Consider the following 24227-nt stretch of genomic DNA (forward strand, 5'->3'; position numbering starts at 1 on the left):
CCCAACAGTCCAGTCTCTGTGGTACATTGTCAAGTTCCCAATAACAGGACTCCCTTTTCTGCAATACTTCTGTGGCCAGGGAGCACATGCTGTTTTCTCTGGCACTGATGTGTCATTCCTGGCTGAACAGAAGGAGGATAGAACTCATTTGAGCATGAAATAGGTTGCTAAGTGAGATCTTCCATGACATTTAGATATGCAGTCCACAATTTTCCTCTGTTTTTTTTTTTTTTTTTTGAGTTAGTGCCTCTGGAGACTCCTGATATTGAAGGCTCGGAGAACAGAGATGATGCTGCAATCACTTCTCATGAGCCTAACACATGATGATCCTGGTTCCCTGTGGAAATCTGATGCCACACAGGATACCTCCCTCCTGTTGTATTACGCAGGTAGCAGTTAGTCCAACAGGACACAAGAACCCCTTTTCTGCTGTTCCACAGCCACGCTTCTACTGCCAAAGGAGGAAATAATTCCAACTCCCAATGCAAAAGTAAAAGTGGAGAAATTGATCTCTCTGGAGCAATTTTATTACCTAATAAGAGGAAAAAATTCCCTCTGTGGCACACAAGAGTCTCTTTTCTTTATCAGAGACAGCTATGAATGCTGTTGCAAATACTTAGGTGAGAACTGGGATGACTAAACAAAAAAAGGGAGTGAATATGGCCATATTCAACAGTGTCCATAGTTCTCTGAGGAAAAACTAATCCATCTACAGTAACACAGAGATTCACTCCCTGGAGGGCTTCAGACTGCACAGCAACAGCAAGGCAAATTCAGATCAGAAACATTAGAATACCATAAATGGTGTGGGACAGGCATATGTGGGTATGGTTGTGAAGAGAACTATCACTTTAAATAAAATTCTAACGTCTAAAACAAATGTATAAATCCCTGAGTTCTTATATTTGGCCCAGATCATATTCCCTTTGCAGCTGGTGGAGTCAAATGCTTCAGACCTCTAACCTCCCCCTCAAATTTACAATGTCAGCGAAAAATTAGATTCTTTCTTCTGAAACCTGACCCCTGAGAGCACTGATATCAATAGTCTTAAAAATAGGCCCATCAGCTGGGGTCATCAGAGATGTGTTTGTATTGGATTTGCTAAGCCAAGAGATTTTCATACCAAATCAAGCTCCAGTGGGTTTCCCCAGCATAGGCAGGTTCATTTTGAGATCCTCATAGGCTTTATGTACACTGCAGACAGACAGCTTTTTCAACTCTCCAACACTAACATGGACCAGAATGAGGGATATTTTCAGGCATCCTGCACTCCCACTGAAAACAGCATCCAGTGTCATCCGACACAGGTGTCTGAAATGTCAGCTCTTGAAAGTGCTCCGTCAGCCCTGTGCCCCTCAAGCTGAAGAGGAGGCAGCCAGCAGATGTAAGATAAGGTCTGTAAAATCTAGATAGGACAATGAAAGGGAGTGGATTCATTGCTGAACTTCCCTGTACCAGAAGAAGGGGCATCAGGTGAAGTCAGCTGGTGGCCAAACACAGAGGGACAGGAGCCTTCAAACCAGCCACTGTTATCAGATCATCACCACCAACCCAGTGGCTACTGAAGGTTTTCATTCATTCAAGGATCTGCCACACAAATGCATGGGAGCAGAACCAGGTGCAGACTCCTGATCCCACATACAACAAAGACATCAAGATTGGCATGTGCCTGAGCCAGGAGCACTTGAGGAAGGGGGCAGTGTTTAGGGAAAGCCTCAGCACATCAGTCTGTTCATGCTTCCCATACTGCCCAGCCTCAGCCACCACCAAGCCAGTGCCAGGACAGTTAGAAATTAGGCTCTGGGCTGGCCTTTTCCTGTCATGTCTGTCACAAGAAGCCAACAGGCAGCAGCAGGGCAGGGATGTCCCCCTTGCCAAGAGGCCATGGAGAGCCTGGAGCCCAGGTGCTGCTGCTCTGCAGCCAGGACAGCCTCTGTTTGCACAGGCAGAGCCAGACACAGCCACTGCTTGTGCCTCTGGGCAGAGCACACTCCTGGCAGGGGAAAAGCTCCTTGCATCCATCCCATGGGGCTGGAGCCACAGTCTCAGATGCCCACTGGGTTCAGGTGCTAATGTTTGACCACAGCATGGCTGGGGCTGCTCACAGCTGAGCAAAGCCCTCTCCTGGGCTGCTATGGGCAGTGGGACACATCAGCAGGGCTTTCAGCAAAGCTGCTGAAGTTTATCATAGATCCTGGATTTCTTCAGTGCCTGGCCCATAACCTCAGTGCTAATGCTGTCTGATGAGATTACAAGCTAATTTAGTGAGCCATGCTGTTATTGCACATCTGTACCACAGTCTGCAAAGCCAGGCAGCAATGCCTGAACCAGATGTGTGCTGCTTCTTCCCTCAGTAGAAGAGCCTTGCTGTGCTGCTAACTGGGATCATGAAACCATTCAGAAGAGCTGAGATTTCAAGGCTCTTCAAGGGTCACCAAATCCAACACCCTGTTCAAAGCAAGACAAATTACTTCAGGTTGCTCAGGATTTGTCCAGCCACATCCTGAACACCTCTAAACATGGAACCTCTCTGACTTGGATCACTGTCAGGGTAAAAACAATTTTCCTTATATCTAATCTGAATTTCCCACCTTGCATCTTGTGTCCACTCTTTCTCACTGTATCAGATACCTGTAGATAGTAAGATCTCCCTTGTATCCTCTTTTTCATCAGATTGCATAAACACATTTCTTTTAGCTTCTCCCTACACATCATGTGCTCCAATGATGTGCCCCCTGACCTTCTTGGTGGCCCAAAGACTACACAACAGTCTTCAGAAACCAAATTCTTACCCAGTTATTTGTGACTGTGTTATGTTATTGGCAGTTTTACAGTGCTTTTTTTTTATTTTTATTTATTTAGCAGTTCTTTAGACCAAGCACTCTTTCCTGCCACTGGAAAAGTGTTTTTCAGGTATCTTTTTTCACTGAAAGGTTTGGCATTGACTACCCTTCACATATAAGCTGGGTTTTGCTGCTTCTTAAGTCAGTGGTTTTTAAATCACTTTTTTCATGCACCAATTCCAGCTTAAGCCTCTTTTTGTGCAGAGATGGCTGCCCAGACAGGCTTTTAACCCATTTGTGTCTTGCCCTCACAGCCATTACAGAGTGGGAAGACAACTCTGTCAGCAGCATGGGAGGGACATTCCTTCCCAGCACCTGGGGCCCCTCAGTGATGCTGAGTGTGTGGAGCAGGACTCAGGTGTGATTTGTGACCCCACTCAATATTGCAATCACTCTGCAGTGTTTGCATTGTGGCTCCATCACACTGCTGTGCCATTGTGCTAAAGCAAAATCGCATGCAACATCAAACACCTTCAAATAAGTAAATTTGGTGTTAAGCATTAAAAACCCTTCACGTGTGGAATGTCTAAAAGGACCAAAGCTGGTCCCTGTCATAATCTCCTAGGAGGTGCTCACCTGTGGATTTGTTGTGGGAGGTGGGTGGGAGTAGGCTGCTTCTCACAGCAGGTAAGAAGGAATTAGGCTCTGTCATGACTTTTACAGAAGAGCTAATGACATTGTTGAATCTGGATGGGAGGCAAATCCCTCTGGAAACTTATTTCAGCAGGGAAGAGTGAGAAAGAGCGAATAAGATCTCGATGAAAGCCAAGAATTCCAAAGCGATGTATTCCAAAGAATGCCATGACAAATGCTGATCACATCATTAATTTCATCTGGGTTTATCTTCAACAAACCATAAAGCAGCTGAGAAAGGTCACAGCCCCTCTTCTGACTGCACACAATTTGGCAAATCTAAATAATTTCATCCTGCTCCCAGTTCCTAACACACTACCCTGCTTGCACAAGAAGCAGGGAAGGCAGTTCAGCAGATTGTCCAATTGTCCCAGCACACCTAGTTAGATAGTTATTTTTGTCTTTGAGGAAGAGGTGCTCTTTCCAATTAGCCCGCAAAGGAGGATTTTCACAGTAACTCAAGATGAAATCGTGGCTTGAAGTGAGAAGGTGTGAACAAGCTGCAGATTTGCAGGCGGATGGGAGCGGGCAGGGAGGGGGAGATGGACAATGCAGGTTTTTTTGTGGATCTCAATAAGAAAGGTCCAAGAAAATCTGGTTTAATAAAAACAGCCAGATGAATAAAATAGTGTTGTGAATGGTATTCTACAGATTAGTACTCCCTCTAAAACCATGGGCCCTTCCTCCCTCTCCCTCCTCTGCAGCACACAGGAGAGGCAGAAAAAGCAAAGATCACAGATTGAGATAAGGACAATTTACTGGAAATAGCAATGAGATAAGAAAAAGAACAGTAGCAAGGGCGATGCTAATGGCAGGGAGTACAAGAAAAGATGTGATTCACACAGAAATGCACAGCACAGCCTTAAGATGGTGCAGGATGGGCAGCAGAGCTCAGTGTGGGCCTGGGCACTCTGGGGTTAACTGGGATGCAGATCCTTGACTTCTCCATGGACAGTGGTCTCCTGGTCAGGACTGAGACATTCTCTCATACTCTTTGATACAGACACAATTTGCCTTTCTCATGGATGTTTAAGTTAAAGCTTACCTTAATAACATATGGAATTCTAAAGTCCACAGTGCAAGGACCAACCAAGTAGGTATCACCAACTCCTGGAATACATTTGTCTTACACAAGGCTCCAAAAACAAATGGTGTCTAATAAGAGTCATATTTCCACCTATGGCCCCACATCAAATCCCTAGCACAGATCTAACATGAAATTTTCACTGAAAATTAATTGTAACTGAGGACTATGAAAATCAACAAATTCACACATCTTTGCAGTATAAATCATTTTTGTAATGTGATAAAATCAGCACTATTATACCCCTAAGGCTAATATTACTGTGAAGAATAGTGTGTAAGAACAAAAAAAAAAATGCAGAAACAGAGAAACAGCACATCTGGCTCTGGGAAGCAGCCAGTGAGCCAGGAAATCCAAAAATCATACGGGGAAAGATACATCCCAGGTATCCTTAGCAAGATACGTCAGTACATAGGATGGGTGGTCATATCTTCACAAGCTGCAGAAGGCCTCATCCAGCCTACAACATCCCATGTCCCAGTTTCCAATTTCATCATCCTCAGGTCTCTCAAGAGGTGTAAAATGTCCATCAACATTTCCCACCTTCTGCTCTACCCTCATTATCTGGTTTTGTGGTATATTACTCAAGTTTCTGAATTAACTTGCCAGACTGTTATTGTGGAGGCAAAATCTTCATGGAAACTTATTTAATCTACTCTGATTGACAAGAAGATCATTTGGAGTCCTTAAAAGAAGAAATAATACCTGATCAAGCTTTTTGTGATGAAATTACCATTTTAGTGAAGAGGAATAGAGCAGTGTCTGTTGGTGAGTTTGACCTTAGTGAGTGTTTTGCTTCTTTTGATCCTGTGGTCTATCTTGTCAAATAAGAAGGAGCAGGAGAAGGTGCTCCAGGCACTGGGGCAGAGACTTCCTTGCAGCCTGTGGAAAGGATCACTGTAGACAAAATTCCCACATGCAGCTCAAGGACTCAGCACTGGAGGAGGTGGAAATTTCCTGGAGGAATTGCAGCCCATGGAGAGCCCATGTTGGAGTAAGGGAGAAGTTTGAAGAGGAAGAAGAAGCAGAGAGAAACTGTTATGGAATCACTTCTAGTTCCCATTCCCTACCTAACTCGACTGCTTGGAGATGGAGGCAGAGGAATCAGGAATGAAGCAGGGTCTCAGAAGTCTTGGGGAAAACATGTAGTTTTAATATTTGTTTCACAAACTAACTACTTCAGACAGATCAGTTTGGTGAGTAAAACCCTGTAAAGCATCAAGCAGAAGCTGTCAAAGGAGAAAGATGAGTTGAAGACTGAGGTCAATAACTTTTCCAGTAGCATGAAGTCCATCTCTACAATCACAGAAGTTGAACCCTCACTTCTCTTTATTTATTAATCTTTTTTCCTTCCACAAGTGAAAAACCTTTATGCAATCCTTTCCAAAATTTGCAAACAGCAGAAAATAGCTTAAGCACAAGTTGACACTATTTCATCCTAGTTAAAAAAACTCTGTAAAAAGTCTGAAATATAACAGGCTCATGAGATGTCACAAAGATGGAAAAATATTCAGAAAATTCAAAGAACATGAAGAAGCAAGGCAATCTACAAGAACTCAGAGCCCTAGAATGTCTTTGGGCCTGATGTTGTACTCATTGCAGGAAAAAATACAGCTGAGGTGCTATTTCTTGAACAAGGCAGATGAAAATCAGGCTGTAGAAAGTGGTCCTTTATTGTCAGACTTCTAGGTTAGTAAGAAACAGAAAAACAAGTTGTCTGTCATTTCTTCTTGAATCTGTTGCCTTCCCAGATGATTCCCATTACTCTAGGAGGTGAAACAAAATGCAAGATATCAAACTGACAGAGAGGATGATATACTACAAATGTGACCTTTGAACCAGTGCACTGGGATCCATGTCATCTTCTTTAATTGACATGTGCAGAGAACCCAGGAGGGAAATTGAATTATGAGGAATCATTTTGCAGCTGCAACTAGACACCTAAACACAGTAATAACTGTAAAAGGAGATATTGGATGGGAGCTTTCCTATGGCTATATGGCTCTCAGCTGGAAAGCTTTAAGTTCCCACACAACTCAGGAGTCAGCAGTGAGAGACAAGTTTATTAAAAAACTGCAAATTCATCTTGTAGTTAATTTCATATGACACATAAAGAAGAGTCAAGTATATTCTTTGTTAAAGTATTATGTAATGCATTAGAAAAAGAAGAAGAAGAAGAAGAAGAAGAAGAAGAAGAAGAAGAAGGGGAAAATCTCTCCTTTCTTTCTCCTCCTTTACCCTTTCTTGTATGCCAGAGGATGATGTTTTTTTCAGTGACAGTTCTACAAAAACACAATACTATTTTTCAAACGGAAATTATCTCGACATATATTTTTCAGAAAGACATTGGCAATCTCTTAAAAGAATACATGATCTCAGATGTTTCAGTTATACATGGAGTGTTATAAGCACGCAAATGTTCTTTAAAGAAGTGAGTTGAAAAGACTGGTCATCCTTCTTATTCCTGACATTTGAGAGAAAATGTGAGTCTTCAGAATATGATAGAGAAACACACCACATCCCAGCTCCATGGAAGAACTTCGAACAGTAAATCCTTCTTAATTCTTTGCAAAGGAAATGCAAAGTCTCCCAGGAATTCTCTATATTTCAGTGGAATTTGTGTTTGTGCTTGGGAAGGCTGGAGGACAGCTTGGGATCTTAATCCAATTCTTGCATTTGGTAACCATATCCACTGTCCAAGATTTCCAAAATAGACATTGGTGAGTTAAAACTGCCAATAAATCTAAAAGATGAAAGACGTAAAATGCATCTTTAGGAATTCCTGCTAGTGTGAGCTCACTGAAATTTCTGCTGGACATACATCAGAGCAAACCAGCACAGCCAGCTATGGAGAATGGCAAAATAATACCTTTAAAATTGAATTTCAAATCACAGCCACTCTGTAATACTTCAGAAGAAGGCAAAAGATGTAATTAAATGTATGAATCAAGGGGAATAATCTGTTTTATCTGATATTTTGAAAGTACCCACCAAAAAGCTAAGGAGTTGTAAATAGGTGCAGTAACACAAGCATGATATGGTCATCCAGTCTTGGAATTAGACTATAATAGATTATTCCTATTCTTTATTTCCAGAATATTTTAGAATAGGTTCCCCCCAAAGCTCTTGAAATAGTAATCCTTCTAACTTCTGCTGAGTCCTGAGACACACAAATCTTATATGTCAAACAGCAATTAACAGGAGAAGAGAAGCCAACAATTCCAAGATCCAGTGTCGTGCTCTATTTGCTGGACTGCACTTCCTCCTTCCTAGATTCCTAGTCATAATATTTATAGATTTATTCACATAGCTAGGAAGACCTCAAATATTTCTAAATATATCCACAAGCACTCAGTCAAGTTTGCCAAACAATGCTTTGCCAAAAATTTTTTGACCTAAGAAAGAGGAGGAGGGAATTGAATGTGCAAAGCAGAACCTATAAAAGTGCTGGTAGGACAAGCCTGTTCTGCCTCTGTGGAAGGATTAAAGGTAAGAATAGGGACAGTTGGGTGCTGGCAGAACCCCACAGCATTCCTGCTGCCTGTGTGGAACTGCTTTCCTCAAAGCACTGTCTGTCTCAATAGGCATGTTCCTTCTCTGTTGAAGTCACTGGCATGTTTTTGCCCTGTGGTTTATTCTTGGGAGTCTGTACAAAGATAAGAAAGAAGTTGTCACTTCTCTTTTTCAGTATTGACCAGCTTCCAGGCTTAGAGTCAACTGGTGATACAAGAGGTAAGACTGATTTGCTTACTCCACAGGAACAGACTCCAGGTTTGCTTTTTTAATGATTTCTAAGGCCACTTCCCATAAACCTTTACATCTGTGCACCCTAAAGCAGCGCAATTCTACCTGAGCTGCGCTGTCTAAAAGAGCAAATTTCCTTTTATAACTGTGCTGGACGCATTTGTTTGGAGCCTGCTGGGAAATAACTGACCACTTACACACAGAACTCTTTAAAAGGAGATTGACTGTAAACAGAAACCCAGGAAAGAAAAGGTGAATGAAGAGCACGTGTATAGTTAAGATTTTCTCAAATCCCTCCAAATGCTTTTTATTGAGAAGTTTTCATTTGTCTATACAAGTTAATATTAAAGGGTGAGCTTGAACAGGAAAAGGCAGAGCAATTGGAGAAAACAAAACTCTGATTTCTCTACAGATGAAAAAGGTTTGCATAGACAATTCAGACTTCTGCTTCTGCTTACTCCACATCTGTTCCCTGATGATACTCCAACTCTATAATTGGCACAAATTACAAGGGCTGAAACGAGAGAGAGAAAGAATATAAGTGGGCTTTCATAATTTTGATAAGATGACTTCTCTTGGTATCTTCTGCTTTTGCAGAAGAGTATTTCTGGTATTTTTGGTATTTCTGCTGAAATTTCATTACCACTGGATCTTCCAATCAATCTAATTTTCTGCATAGCCTTCTAAAACACAATGAGATCTAATGAACTGAAACTGTAAACTGGAAAAAGGGAAAAAACCTTTACCTCAATCAAACACACCTATCTTTAAGAATAAAGTAAACTAAAAGACACCTATGGTAAAAAGCAGGTAAAGCAGAGAGGAAGTCTGTTATAACAGGCACAGAAGAACACTACAAAGCCTCAGAAAGCTGCTAAAAAGAAATTTCCACCTTCAATCAGAACTGTCTCTCCATTTCAGCGCCGTGCCTTGCTGCACGCGGTAAACCGCAGCCATGTCCACGGACGCTGAGATGGCCATCTTTGGGGAGGCAGCCCCTTACCTCCGAAAGTCAGAGAAGGAGAGAATTGCAGCCCAGAACAAACCTTTTGATGCCAAGACATCAGTCTTTGTGGTACATGCAAAGGAGTCCTATGTGAAGAGCACTATCCAGAGCAGGGAATCGGGCAAAGTCACGGTCAAGACTGAAGCGGGAGAGGTGCGTAAAATGCAAAATTTATGAAAAGCAGTTTATTCTCACTCTGGCTCTTTGCTGACATGCATGTACCTTCCTGCCCTCTGATAGACCCTGACTGTGAAAGAAGACCAAGTCTTCTCCATGAACCCTCCCAAGTATGACAAAATCGAGGACATGGCCATGATGACCCACCTGCACGAACCCGCTGTGCTGTACAACCTCAAAGAGCGTTACGCAGCCTGGATGATCTACGTAAGTGGCAGCAGCAGCTTCCTCTGGGCAGCCTCAGCAGCTGCTGGGCAAGCCTCAGGGGAAGCCAAGGTGCTGTGTCCCTTCCTTGCAGACCTACTCGGGTCTCTTCTGTGTCACCGTCAACCCCTACAAGTGGCTGCCGGTGTACAACCCTGAGGTGGTGTTGGCCTACCGAGGCAAGAAGCGCCAGGAGGCCCCTCCACACATCTTCTCCATCTCTGACAACGCCTATCAGTTCATGCTGACTGGTGAGTGGCTCTCATCATAAGCATCACATCACAACTGTTCTGCTTTGTCTTGACAAAAGCCTCTCATAAAAAATGAAATAGGATTACATATTGTGGCTAGTTTTGCTTCTGCCTTTTTCATTCCTTTCTTTCTCTGTGCTGTTGAGTCCAAAGTGTTACCCATGATCAGGACTCCTTTGTCATGGGTCTTAAGTCTCTTTTTTCTCTGCTGCTCTAAAAGCAGTCTGAGTAGCAGAAAATTAAAACAAATTACTGTATGCAAGAGACGGAAAGGACTATAGACTGGAACAGAGAAGCAGCATATGTCTCTTCAAGGGTTTTCAATTTCATGGCAAAGCATTATAGAATAGCAGAATGTTTTGTGCTGAAAGGAGGCTTTAAAAATGCCATGGGCCTTCCCTATAACATTTGGAGGAATGTTTGTGAATATGTTTCAAGAGAGTGTGCAAGTGCAAATTGCTTTGCAAGAAATTGAAATGGAAAAAAAGACTTAGGAGTAAACAAAGAAAAAAAAATGCAGGTGTTTTTCTTGTTATAACTTATATTAATTTTCAGTATTTTTGAGTTCTTCATTTACAAAGTCTACTTGTTTCTGCCTTGTTCACAGATCGTGAGAACCAGTCCATCCTGATCACGTAGGTACCCCCCCTGTGTGGGTCCCTGCAGGGCTGCCCGGTGCCAGGGCACCTCCTGCCTGACCACGCACCCTCTGCTTCTCTCTTGGCTTTGGCAGCGGAGAATCCGGGGCCGGGAAGACTGTGAACACAAAGCGTGTCATCCAGTACTTTGCAACAATTGCAGCCAGTGGGGACAAGAAAAAGGAGGAGCAGACCTCAGGCAAAATGCAGGTGAGGTCCCAGGGCTAGAAACCTGCAACAACTCAATTTCTTGATGAGCTAGATCATGACAAGAAGACATCTGTTCTAGGGGACACTTGAGGATCAAATCATCAGTGCCAACCCACTGCTGGAGGCCTTTGGAAATGCCAAGACTGTGAGGAACGACAACTCCTCACGCTTTGTGAGTTATTAATTGGTACAACTGTCAACACCAATTTGGATATTCTTGCTGTCCAGATTGGTAAAAGAAAACTCCATTGACTCTCCTTCTGCTTTCAGGGTAAATTCATCAGAATCCATTTTGGTGCCACAGGCAAACTGGCTTCTGCTGATATTGAAACATGTAAGACCCTTCTGGCCTGATCCTCCTTCCCTCCAGCCTTCCCCACTCCTTGTGTTTGACTGTGTCCTACCTCCCTGGGCAGATCTGCTGGAGAAGTCCAGAGTCACTTTCCAGCTCAAGGCGGAAAGGAGCTACCACATCTTTTATCAGATCATGTCCAACAAGAAGCCGGAGCTAATTGGTAGGAAAGATCAGTAACTCCTCCATGAAAAGGTCATGGAGCAACTTTGAATTCTTTTCTGTGCCAATTGCATTTGACCTGGCTCGGTTTCATTCTTCTTTTCAGAGATGTTACTGATCACCACCAACCCCTATGACTACCTGTATGTGAGTCAAGGTGAGATCACAGTTCCCAGCATTAACGACCAGGAAGAGCTGATGGCCACCGACGTAAGTAGCAGAAGTTTTCTCAGGTGAAGTTTCATTTCTCTGACCTTTAACAGCTGGGGTACTCACCTTAAAAACTCTTTTGTCAGAGTGCCATTGACATCCTGGGCTTCACTCCAGATGAGAAAACAGCCATCTACAAGCTGACAGGGGCTGTCATGCACTATGGGAACCTCAAGTTCAAGCAGAAACAACGAGAGGAGCAGGCAGAGCCTGATGGCACAGAAGGTACCAACACAACCCATCCCAGAGCACAGGAGATATAGTGAACACTCACTGAGTTGAAGGCAGCATGTGAGGGTCAGAATGATTGACTCAGCCTGTGCATTTCCCCAGTGCCAGTATTGCAGAATAGCAGTGGGTCCTAGCCAGAGGACTTCTCTGGAGGAACTCAGATTATTTTGAATAATGCAGATTGTAAGGTCTGGTGTCTCCCAATGAGCGCTGCCGGTAGCACGCATCCTTTTTTTAATCTTTACTACTCTTTTGATTTTTACTGGAATTGCCCTTTAATATATTTTTAAAGGAACAGTGTTGTCTACTGGTCCCTTAACAACTGATTGTTTTGATGTTTAGTTGCTGACAAGGCTGCCTACCTGATGGGTCTGAACTCAGCAGACCTGCTCAAGGCCCTCTGCTACCCCCGAGTCAAGGTGGGGAATGAATACGTGACCAAGGGCCAAACTGTGCAGCAGGTAACAACAACCCCCTGCTTTGTGGATAGGTTCTCTGGACTTTCTCTTTTGTCCTGCGTGAATACTACACTCTTTCTGTTTTACATTTTAGGTATACAATTCAGTGGGTGCCCTGGCAAAGGCAGTATTTGAGAAGATGTTCCTGTGGATGGTTGTTCGCATCAACCAGCAGCTGGACACGAAGCAGCCCAGGCAGTACTTCATTGGTGTGCTGGACATTGCTGGCTTTGAGATCTTTGATGTAAGGAACAGGGATTTATTTGCATGCTTGTTAAAATCACATTGCTATGTGACAATTTACATCAGAAGGAATGGTGCTGGTTTGTTGGTGGTTTTTTGTTTTCTTTTTTTGTTTTAATTTTTTTTAATAAATGGCTTGATCTTTTCTAGTGTATCTAGTGTATTCTGATTCTAATAGTGTTTTAATTGGAAATAGGTTTTTGTTTTGTACCTAGGCCAGTGAAATCCCTAAGTACAGATTTTTTTCTGAAGGTTTGGGACATGATTTGAAAAAAACATTTGTGAATGTTGGATATAGTGTTGTGGTGTAGACTCTCCTGTAACTGAATTAGCACAGTCTAGTAGATATCAAAGCTGAAAAAATCTGAGTTATTACAATTATCTAAGCTTCTAGAGTAATAAATATATATATAAAGTTCAGGTTGACAAACACTGACAGAAATTCCAAACTTCTGGATCAAATAAGATGGAGCACTTACAGATCCTCCAGTGTTTGGTACAAATAGGTAGCACTGTTCTTTATCCCTAACTTCCTTAATTTACATTCATAATAATCTTGGTTTGTAATTGTGCAGTTCAACAGCCTGGAGCAGCTGTGCATCAACTTCACCAATGAGAAACTGCAACAGTTCTTCAACCACCACATGTTCGTGCTGGAGCAGGAGGAGTACAAGAAGGAGGGCATTGAATGGGAGTTCATTGACTTTGGCATGGACCTGGCTGCCTGCATTGAGCTCATTGAGAAGGTATTTCTGTAATTCACAAGGTCAGGTATTTTCAGAAATGCAGTCATTTTATAACTATTTCTAAATGCAGCTTGAAATGGTAAATATGATACTGCAGATACATCAGTTTGTATTATTTTAGATTTGTTGAACAGAGCAATCCCTGAGAGCAGCAATATTGTCCCACTCAGGAAGTTATTTCATCTCTGAGTCTTTCTGCCTTTTTACCTTGTCCTCCCTCTTTCCTTGTGATTTCTCCCAGCCCATGGGCATTTTCTCCATCCTGGAAGAGGAGTGCATGTTCCCTAAGGCAACTGACACCTCTTTCAAGAACAAGCTCTATGACCAGCACCTGGGCAAGTCCAACAACTTCCAGAAGCCCAAGCCAGGCAAAGGCAAGGCTGAGGCCCACTTCTCCCTGGTGCACTATGCTGGCACAGTGGACTACAACATCTCTGGCTGGCTTGACAAGAACAAGGACCCTCTGAATGAAACTGTTGTGGGGCTGTATCAAAAGTCATCCCTGAAGACACTGGCTTTACTCTTTGCCTCTGCTGGAGGAGAGGCAGGTCAGTTCCCTGAAATTCTTATTTCCATGTTTATTTCTTGACTCTACCAGAACCATGAATATCAGCTATTGTTCTTTTCCATGCTCCATTCTTATCATGACTGGTATATAAGAACAAGTTGTCTGAACAAGTTGCAAAACCATCTTTTTTTTTCCCTTTTTATTTTTGGTGTTCTTCAGAGGCTAGTGGTGGTGGTGGTGGCAAGAAGGGAGGCAAGAAGAAGGGTTCTTCTTTCCAGACTGTCTCAGCTCTTTTCAGGGTGAGCATCAAAGTCATTCTCTCTACTTCTTTACTTCTTTTGTGGTTTGTTTGTTTGGGTTTTTTTTGCTTTGTTTTGTTTTGAGTTGAAGATCGTAAATCCGCACTCTAGCTGCAATAAGGCCATTTAACTGCAGGTGTTAACATTTTTCTGTATCAAGAATAATTATTTGGTTATTCATAAATGAGCTGACATCAAGTTGGCTGAGGCCAGCTGAGGAAAATATAGATATATTCCCCACTCTCATAAAAGCACGTTGCAAAATTTTGTGACATTCTCTCCTGCTGAAGAGTGAAAGGCAGAAGAAAACTCACATCAAAAATGGCTGTAGTTGGGAATTAAAAATCTGTTAATGTTTTACAAGACTGTTCTCACATCTGAAAGAGTAACTGAGGAGGTACTATGTGTTAATTAAAAACCTTAATTTATGAACCCACAGGAGAATCTGAACAAGCTGATGACCAACCTGCGGAGCACCCACCCACATTTTGTGCGCTGCATCATCCCCAATGAGTCTAAAACACCTGGTAAGAACCCCAAGCACAAATAAAAACCAGTGTGATGCGCCTATTATTCTCTTTGTTTTATCACGAATTATCAAATAATTGCCTTCTTGCTTAGGTGCCATGGAGCACGAGCTGGTGCTGCACCAGCTGCGCTGTAACGGCGTGCTGGAAGGGATCAGGATCTGCAGGAAAGGGTTCCCCAGCAGAATCCTCTATGCTGACTTCAAACAGAGGTCAGTTTCCCTTCTGATTTCCATTCTGTCTTTCCTGACGACTTTTCTGCCAACTATTTTATCACCTGGGGATATTTTTTAACAATAGGTCTTTCTGGCTATAACTAGAAGAAAAGGGAATTTTGAGGTGCATAACAAAAGGCAACATATATGGAAAAGAAAAATTGTTGAGAAATGAAGAGTGTCGGGTGTCCTCACTGACTGCATCTGAGTATCGAAGCACAGTAGAGCTGCACAAGCCAGTGATTACAAGATTATTAAATGTAGGCTGGGATTGGTAGCAAAAGTTACTCAGGTAAAAATTAAAAACCATGAGTTCCTTGGCCATTGCACCAGCTGCAAGTTTCAGGGAAAGAGGTTTTTCTCCAGTACAGAGGGTATAGGAAAATGGCAATGATTCTCTCAAGCAATTTTCAACAGAATAGTTTCAGTAAAAGGATATGGATTGAGCTCACTGGAGATCAATGTCTTCTTCATTGTGGCTGGTCACCTAAAGATCAGAAAAGTCTCCTTAAATTTTGTTACCAGGTTAAGACTTCATCAGAATGGTATCTCTAAACAAGGAAGGAAATTCCAGTTTCCTCAGCCGGGTTCTACTGCAAACACTGCTCTTAGTTTCAGTAAACAGAATGTTCTTATTACTAGAAATTTTCCTAATTTCTATTTCCTCTGATTCCACAGATACAAGGTGCTTAATGCCAGTGCCATCCCTGAGGGACAGTTCATCGATAGCAAGAAGGCTTCTGAGAAGCTCCTTGGGTCAATCGATGTGGATCACACCCAGTACAAATTTGGACACACCAAGGTACAAACCCCCCCATTCACTGCCTGCCTGGGCTTTGCTCTCTCTACCTGACAGTGATGTGCTGCAACGTTCCCTCTCTCAAGGTGTTCTTCAAAGCTGGGCTGCTGGGGCTCCTGGAGGAGATGAGGGATGAGAAGCTGGCACAGCTCATCACCCGCACCCAGGCCAGGTGCAGGGGTTACCTGATGAGGGTGGAATACCGGAGAATGGTGGAGCGCAGGTACACCTTCCTCTTCTTCAGTTAAAGAGTCATTCTGCTTGGGGGGAAGTGTTGACACTCATCAGAAAGAGAATATTCATTGCACTTTTTAATTATGCCTCAGGGAGTCCATCTTCTGTATTCAGTACAACATTCGTTCATTCATGAATGTCAAACACTGGCCATGGATGAAGCTGTTCTTCAAGATCAAGCCCTTGCTGAAGAGTGCAGAGTCTGAGAAGGAGATGGCAAACATGAAGGGAGAGTTTGAGAAAACCAAGGAGGAGCTTGCAAAGTCTGAGGCAAAGAGGAAGGAGCTTGAGGAGAAAATGGCATCTCTGATGCAGGAGAAAAATGACCTGCAGCTCCAAGTGCAATCTGTAAGTATCGTTAATGTATTTCTTCTAGGTACCCTCACAGCACATAACTCTCATGTTACACAATAAATTGTCAGAGAAAATATTTTAATATGAACAATGGAAGGTAGAATTCAGACCATTCAGTGTTATAATGCGCATGGGGCTGTTTCTCCAGGCTCAAAATACAACATCCAGTATAGTCACTGGAGATACAGAATTTACAGTTAATAGAGTCTGTGGAGCAATTCATTTGACAACTTTCTTTGGTTTCAGTCAGTTGCCCAAAGACCTCTATGCCATGTTTTATGATACATGTTATGTCACTTGTCTTTCTGTAACCATTTTTCCAGGAGGACACAAAAACCCTCTACATTCTATCCCAACCCTATATGTACCTCCTAAGTCCATTGGGAGATCGTGGGATTGGTCAATATTTAAAGATTACCTTCTGTATTTAGATGTTTACTACACAGATTAAAAAATAAACTCAGGTTCAAATTGAAACCTCTGATTGCACCTAGACTATATATCAACTTATCTTGCTCAGAGAAAATTCATTTAAAGTCAGTCTTGACAAGAAAACCTTATGAAAACATAAAGAAAAAAATCCCTACATATTAATATACAGTACTTAACTTTGAGAGAAAGTAATCTAAACTCTTGAAAATAAAAGTACTACTGGATATTATCATCTTATCCATAAGAAAAATAGGAGGGAATAATGGATGAGAGCAAAAAAAATGAAACAGAATAAAACCCTACGCTGATTTAAAAGAGTCTATGCAAAAACCAACTTCCTAGAAGAAAACAAAAAAGAATAATTCCATGTTTCTTTTCCACAGCGAGAAATACCATTTCTCTATTCACCTTTGAAAGACAGTTGTGATTAGCAAACAAATCTATGTTTCTCTACTAGGAAGCAGATGCTTTGGCTGATGCAGAGGAAAGGTGCGACCAGCTCATCAAAACCAAAATCCAGCTGGAAGCCAAAATTAAGGAAGTGACTGAAAGGGCTGAGGATGAAGAAGAAATTAATGCTGAGTTGACAGCCAAGAAGAGGAAGCTGGAGGATGAATGTTCAGAGCTGAAGAAAGATATTGATGACCTTGAGCTAACACTGGCCAAGGTGGAGAAGGAAAAACATGCCACTGAAAACAAGGTATGAGGTAGAAACTGTCACTCGAACTCCAGAAAAGAGCCCTGTGCTATTACAGGACTTCTATAGCTGCTTCCTTTATTTATATTTGATCCCTCCTTCTCAAAGGTGAAAAACCTGACTGAGGAGATGGCAGGTCTGGATGAGACCATTGCCAAGCTGACAAAAGAGAAGAAAGCCCTCCAAGAGGCCCATCAGCAGACCCTGGATGACCTGCAGGCAGAGGAAGACAAAGTCAATACTCTGACCAAATCCAAGACCAAGCTGGAACAGCAAGTGGATGATGTAAGCACACAGACATAGAGCAGGAACAGGACAGGTATGGAGTCCAACGTGGCTGGCAGAGCCCTGATGGTCTTGTTGTGTTTAGCTGGAAGGGTCCCTGGAGCAAGAGAAGAAACTGCGCATGGACCTGGAGAGAGCAAAGAGGAAACTGGAAGGAGACCTGAAGCTGGCCCAGGACAGCATCATGGATTTGGAGAATGATAAGCAGCAGCTGGATGAGAAACTGAAGAAGTAAGTGTGGCTCTGGGGCACCTGAGTGCTGGGCTGCAGCACTTGTCTTTTTTCTTGGAGCTGTAACACGGTTCACTTGTCCCAAAGGAAAGACTTTGAAATCGGCCAGATCCAGAGTAAAACCGAGGATGAACAGGCCCTGGGCATGCAACTTCAGAAGAAGATCAAGGAGCTGCAGGCAAGTCTCTGTTCCTTGCCCTGCCTTGCTCAGCTCAGCTCAGGCAGGAGGAGGGCACAGCTGTGAAGGGTCCCTGCTGTTCTGCAGGCCCGCATTGAGGAGCTGGAGGAGGAAATTGAGGCAGAGCGAACCTCTCGCGCTAAAGCAGAGAAGCATCGCGCTGACCTGTCCAGGGAGCTGGAGGAGATCAGCGAGCGCCTGGAAGAAGCAGGAGGAGCCACAGCAGCTCAGATTGATATGAACAAGAAGCGTGAGGCAGAGTTCCAGAAGATGCGCCGTGACCTGGAAGAGGCCACGCTGCAGCACGAAGCCACGGCTGCCGCCCTGCGCAAGAAGCACGCGGACAGCACAGCTGAGCTGGGCGAGCAGATCGACAACCTGCAACGCGTGAAGCAGAAGCTGGAGAAGGAGAAGAGTGAGCTGAAGATGGAGATTGATGACTTGGCCAGCAACATGGAGTCTGTCTCCAAAGCCAAGGTTCACAATTATTTTATTGGTTCATTGAATAGAACACTGGGTTGTATTCCACTGGGTGGAATACACTTGCTCCTTGCTTTCTTTAAAGTGTAGATGGTTAACGCATTGTTTTCCATATTCTGAAACACAGGCCAACCTGGAGAAGATGTGCCGCACTCTGGAAGATCAGCTGAGTGAGATTAAGTCCAAGGAAGAAGAGCATCAGCGCATGATCAATGACCTCAATGCTCAAAGAGCTCGTCTGCAGACAGAGTCAGGTGAGACACCCTCATCTACATGTGCAGATCAATGATGTCTCAGAGTTATTGCAAAAATTACTCTTCTGGGCATGTGGTTTTTTCACTTTGTGTCACATCTACTGTGAAATGCTTGAAATGGGATCATAAGTTTCAGCATGGACTGAAAACTATCTGGTTTTACATCTCCAAATGTTTGCAGTGTCACCATCAATGGCCTTAAAACTGTTGTGTATCTGCAAATTTTCTCAGGTGAATATTCACGTCAAGTGGAAGAGAAGGATGCTTTGGTTTCTCAGCTGTCAAGAGGCAAACAGGCTTTCACTCAGCAGATTGAGGAACTCAAGAGGCATCTCGAGGAAGAGATAAAGGTGAGAAGCCTTTTTCCTAAATATATTAAATCAGTTAATCAAAAAGAAGAAAGGGACAAAAATAAACCCCTTTAGATAATGGAGTGCAAGTTTTCCTAAAGAAGCATTACTTCTCTTTCCCTTCAGTCTATCCATTAATTCTTTTGCAAATTCACACATCTTTCCCATAGGAACTCTTTCTAAGATCTTCTCATTAAGGAGATTTCCCAGGATATTTCCATTCATTTTCCCACTGTTTTTTCTTCTCACCAAGGCCAAGAACGCCCTTGCCCATGGCCTGCAGTCCGCTCGCCATGACTGTGACTTGCTCCGGGAACAATATGAGGAGGAGCAGGAGGCCAAGGCAGAGCTGCAGAGAGCCCTGTCCAAGGCAAATGGTGAAGTGGCCCAGTGGAGAACCAAATATGAGACGGACGCAATTCAGCGCACGGAGGAGCTCGAGGAGGCCAAGTACGTGGGGAATGTGGAGAACACTGGCAGAAAGTAAGGATGGAAATTTGAGGAGCCCACTGTGGCATTGTCGGGAAGAAGTCAGTGTTCTGCTTTGAGTGGGGTCACAAAGAGACAAAATATGACAGAAAGAAGGGACACCATGGGGAAAAGCAGGAAGATCCAGAATAGCAGAGAGAAGCCAGCAGAGAGGGAACTGCTGCAGGATTGTTCCAGAATTCATACATGAAAATACAGTGACTGTCTCGGAGAAGTCTTACACCTCCCTGTAAATGTGGATCACACAATACCAAAGCGGCTAAGTTTACTCTTGTGAAAAGCATGCTGCTTCATGCCACAGTCTAACTTATGATTACCACTTTGCAGGAAGAAGCTGGCCCAGCGCCTGCAGGATGCAGAGGAGCATGTTGAGGCTGTCAATGCCAAATGTGCCTCCCTGGAAAAGACAAAGCAGAGGCTGCAGAATGAAGTGGAAGACCTGATGATTGACGTGGAGAGATCCAACGCTGCCTGTGCTGCTCTGGATAAGAAGCAGAAGAACTTTGACAAGGTCTTTTGGCCTCCAGCACCAACACTCCTGGCCAGAGCAGGGCCCCGTGATGGCCACAGCCCTACTCACCCCCCGTTTCTCTTCAGATCCTGGCAGAATGGAAGCAGAAGTATGAGGAAACGCAGGCTGAGCTGGAGGCCTCGCAGAAGGAGTCGCGCTCTCTGAGCACGGAGCTGTTCAAGATGAAGAATGCCTATGAGGAGTCCTTGGACCACCTGGAAACAATGAAAAGGGAGAACAAGAACTTGCAGCGTAAGCCCCTGGCCCTCTGCTCCTCCCTGGCCTTTCTCACAAGCTTGTCTACCTGCCACACTTAACAGCTCTGGGCCTGCTGGGATAAGATCTTGCCTGGCACCTTGATGCACCAGAGCCTTTCTCCATTCTGCTCTCTGCCTGACCATGGCGCTTTTCTCCCTTCCTTGCAGAGGAGATTTCTGACCTCACGGAGCAGATTGCGGAGGGAGGAAAGGCAGTTCATGAGCTGGAGAAAGTGAAGAAGCAGATTGAGCAGGAGAAATCTGAACTGCAAGCCTCCCTGGAGGAAGCTGAGGTACATGACTGTAAACACTGGTGTCTGCAGGAAAGAAATGAGGAAATAGGGCTAACAAGGCCTGGGTTGGCCTCTCTTCTTTCTTGGGTGTGCAGACAGCTGAGATCTCACTAAATAGTTTGCAATTCCCTAGAATGGAAGAAGAACTTTTATCAATGTTATCAATGTTTGTGTCGACTTTTCCAGGCCTCCCTGGAACATGAGGAGGGAAAGATCCTGCGCCTGCAGCTTGAGCTCAACCAAGTGAAGTCTGAGATTGACAGGAAGATAGCAGAGAAAGATGAGGAGATTGATCAGATGAAGAGAAACCACCTGCGTGTTGTGGACTCCATGCAGAGCACCCTGGATGCTGAGATCAGGAGCAGGAATGAAGCCCTGAGGCTGAAGAAGAAGATGGAGGGAGACCTGAATGAAATGGAGATCCAGCTGAGCCATGCCAACCGCCAGGCTGCAGAGGCACAGAAGAACCTGAGAAACACCCAGGCTGTGCTCAAGGTATGGCACAATGTGCTGATTTCTGACACCGCTAAAATTTTTTTCTGTTACAACTCTTTCAGTTCTAAGTTGACGGGAAAATAGGAAATACAAAGATAGAAAACACACACCTCCCAGTCTGTTATATCTCTCTTTCCAGGACACTCAGCTGCACTTGGATGATGCTGTGAGAGCACAGGATGACCTGAAGGAGCAGGTGGCCATGGTGGAGCGCAGAGCAAACCTGCTGCAGGCTGAAGTTGAGGAGCTCCGGGCAGCCCTGGAGCAGACGGAGCGGTCGAGGAAATTGGCTGAGCAGGAACTTCTGGATGCAAGTGAGAGAGTTCAGCTCCTCCATAGCCAGGTCAGTTAATAAACATAGTTAATATTTATAGTATTGCTCCATACATGTAAATGAGCTTAAGACTGGCAGAGTTGTAACAGTATTTTGTTAAATGCAGGGGCTTTCACAGTAAATAAGAAGTAATAGGTGATAGATAATATGAAGTCTTTTGTTTAAGATGTAGATAGAGTATGAATTCCTGTAGACTACAGTATGGATACCTTAGTAAATCCAGAGAAGTTTGTGAGGTTCTTCCTCTTTTACTTGAGTTCAACACCTTTCACATTTCCATTTGAGACTTTAAAGGCAAATGTTGGCTGACCATGAGCAAAAAAGGACCACACTAACTCTGTCATTAATGTAATTTAACAATGTCACTATAAGTATTCTACAGAACCATCTCAAATTTTTATGGTCACTAGAGTGAACATGGTAAGGAAAGCATTATTTTCATTTTTCAGTTTAAATTCCTTTCTTGTTGTCTGAGAAAAGACTTCTTAGAGGATGCTCATGAAATACCAAAGCACATCATACCTGAGAAATTAATAGTTACAACAGTAGTTCTCTTGGAATCCAGTGTGACCTGATGGCAGAATCTATATTAAAAAAACCTACTTATGCCGTACTTGATATGATACTGCAAGGTAAGAAAAAAAAGAAAATCATGTTTGTGCTCTTCAACAGAACACCAGCCTGATCAATACCAAGAAGAAGCTGGAAACAGACATTGCCCAGATCCAGGGTGAAATGGAGGATACCATCCAGGAAGCCCGCAATGCTGAGGAGAAGGCCAAGAAGGCCATCACAGATGTGAGTTGGACACTCCTGGCATTGCTGCTGATGAATGTACTCTCCCCAAAATATCTCCAGCCCCAAAATGGCTTTGACCTTTTGCTCTGATCAGGCGGCCATGATGGCAGAAGAGCTGAAGAAGGAGCAGGACACCAGTGCCCACCTGGAGAGGATGAAGAAGAACCTGGACCAGACAGTGAAGGACCTGCAGCACCGTCTGGAAGAGGCCGAGCAGCTGGCACTGAAGGGGGGGAAGAAGCAGATCCAGAAGCTGGAGGCCAGGGTGTGTAGGGCTGGGGCTGTGGCTGAGTGAGCGTGTCCCTCCTTGGAGAGACATTGCCAGGGCAGCTGCAGGGCTGGGCTTGTCCTTGCAGGTGCGGGAGCTGGAAGGGGAGGTTGATGCTGAGCAGAAGCGCAGCGCTGAAGCCGTGAAGGGTGTGCGCAAGTACGAGCGCAGGGTGAAGGAACTCACCTACCAGGTAAGGCAGGAGCCCTCCTGCTCTCACTGGGCTTTCTCACAGTGAGTCACATTTTGCCCACACCATCCCCATGGGGAATTGTTAATCTCACGTGATGCAGAACCAAGAATTGACTCTCTATTGTGTTTGCCAACTGCTTTAGTCTGAGGAAGACAGGAAGAATGTGCTCAGGCTGCAGGATCTGGTGGACAAGCTGCAAATGAAAGTGAAATCCTACAAGAGACAAGCTGAGGAGGCTGTAAGTACCAGTTTCTCCAAACCAGACTTTCTTCTGATGGAGGTGGAATTCCGTCTTCATGTTTTCCTCTGTATAGCTTTTTGAAACCTTCACTGTTTTGATGCAACATGATGATATTTTGATACAATGGGAAATGTGAGAGTAAGACTTGCTGGGTTTGGGAGGAAATATACTTCCCCAACCCTATGTGTTTTGCTGTAAGCCTCATTTCCGACTATTTCTTTCCTTATACCTTGCTCTGGATACCAGAAACAGCTGTCAGTCTGTGTATTCAGGACCATGACATGAACTCTGCCTAGACCATGCTGTCTATAATATCTTTTTGACATTCCAGCATTCTTTTCTCTTCTGACACAAATAACACCCTGAGCCGCTTCTCATCTTGGTTTTGAATCTGCTCCGCTAGCCCAGCTGTGACATTTGAATTTTTGTTTGCCCACTTTTATGTTAATAAATGTCCAACACGCTGCCTGTTTTTTTCCCAACTCCCTTTCCCCACACAGGAGGAGCTGTCTAATGTCAACCTGTCCAAGTTCCGCAAGATCCAGCACGAGCTGGAGGAGGCCGAGGAGCGGGCTGACATTGCAGAGTCACAGGTCAACAAGCTCCGAGCCAAGAGCCGCGAGATTCACAAGAAGATTGAAGAAGAGGAATGAGGTTCCCAAGAATAAAAAGTGACCTGAGGCATGCATAAAATGTAAACCTCTGTGTTGCTTTCTTTAGTAATTATCATTTATGTCTAGGTAATAAAGAGAGTAGAGACCCTTGCATATGAACAGTGACTATGATGCTTTATTTATTCATTTATTCTTGTATTCATTACTTTTGAAGTACATGTACACAGTTCATCTTCACATTTAAAAGTATAGCAAAGAGCAAAACATTTTGCATTTGCATTTTTAAAAATGCATGAAGAATGGTAATAATTATATGGATTTTTATTTCTCTAGCAATGAGAAGAATGCATTTTTTTAATGGACTAAGACTACATTGTTTCAAGTGATTTACGTCTTCTTAGAAAAAAAATAAAATAACAGGAGTAAAGATTCCTGAAGCATTTAGCATACGCACACACACACACACATATATATAAATATAAATATGTATATAACTACACATATATACAATTTTTATTCATTGAAAAACATTGCTTATTTAGTTAAGAGTAAAAGTATGGGAAACTCAAATTTCATTCCAAGGAGTGACAAGCAGTCAAACCAACATGGGGAGGAAGTGGAGCATGGAGAGATATCCCCACTCCCTTTCTCTGAAGTAATTCTTTTTCATGCATAGCACAAAATTATATCCATTCCCAT

The 24227-nt window shown here is 43.5% G+C and overlaps 1 protein-coding gene across 1 annotated transcript; it reads left to right on the plus strand.

Annotated features, from left to right (window-relative positions):
- The first annotated feature begins 9252 nt into the window (after positions 1 to 9252).
- On the plus strand, positions 9253 to 23567 carry LOC129128071 (myosin-1B-like). Its single transcript, XM_054645165.2, has 38 exons — positions 9253 to 9463; positions 9551 to 9694; positions 9786 to 9942; positions 10550 to 10577; positions 10676 to 10790; positions 10870 to 10962; positions 11061 to 11124; positions 11207 to 11305; positions 11411 to 11514; positions 11601 to 11739; positions 12088 to 12206; positions 12298 to 12447; positions 13022 to 13192; positions 13434 to 13740; positions 13920 to 13999; positions 14439 to 14526; positions 14621 to 14738; positions 15420 to 15543; positions 15627 to 15763; positions 15867 to 16122; positions 17018 to 17260; positions 17366 to 17542; positions 17628 to 17773; positions 17861 to 17951; positions 18039 to 18428; positions 18559 to 18685; positions 18917 to 19035; positions 19289 to 19485; positions 19852 to 20035; positions 20122 to 20287; positions 20461 to 20585; positions 20772 to 21080; positions 21220 to 21423; positions 22087 to 22212; positions 22307 to 22477; positions 22569 to 22673; positions 22816 to 22911; positions 23415 to 23567. The coding sequence occupies exons 1-38, from the start codon at positions 9260 to 9262 to the stop codon at positions 23565 to 23567; spliced, it is 5826 nt and encodes a 1941-aa protein (XP_054501140.2). The 5' UTR covers positions 9253 to 9259.
- Positions 23568 to 24227: the final 660 nt, after the last annotated feature.

The sequence above is a fragment of the Agelaius phoeniceus genome, chromosome 19 (assembly GCF_051311805.1).
Source record: "Agelaius phoeniceus isolate bAgePho1 chromosome 19, bAgePho1.hap1, whole genome shotgun sequence".
NCBI lineage: Eukaryota > Metazoa > Chordata > Aves > Passeriformes > Icteridae > Agelaius > Agelaius phoeniceus.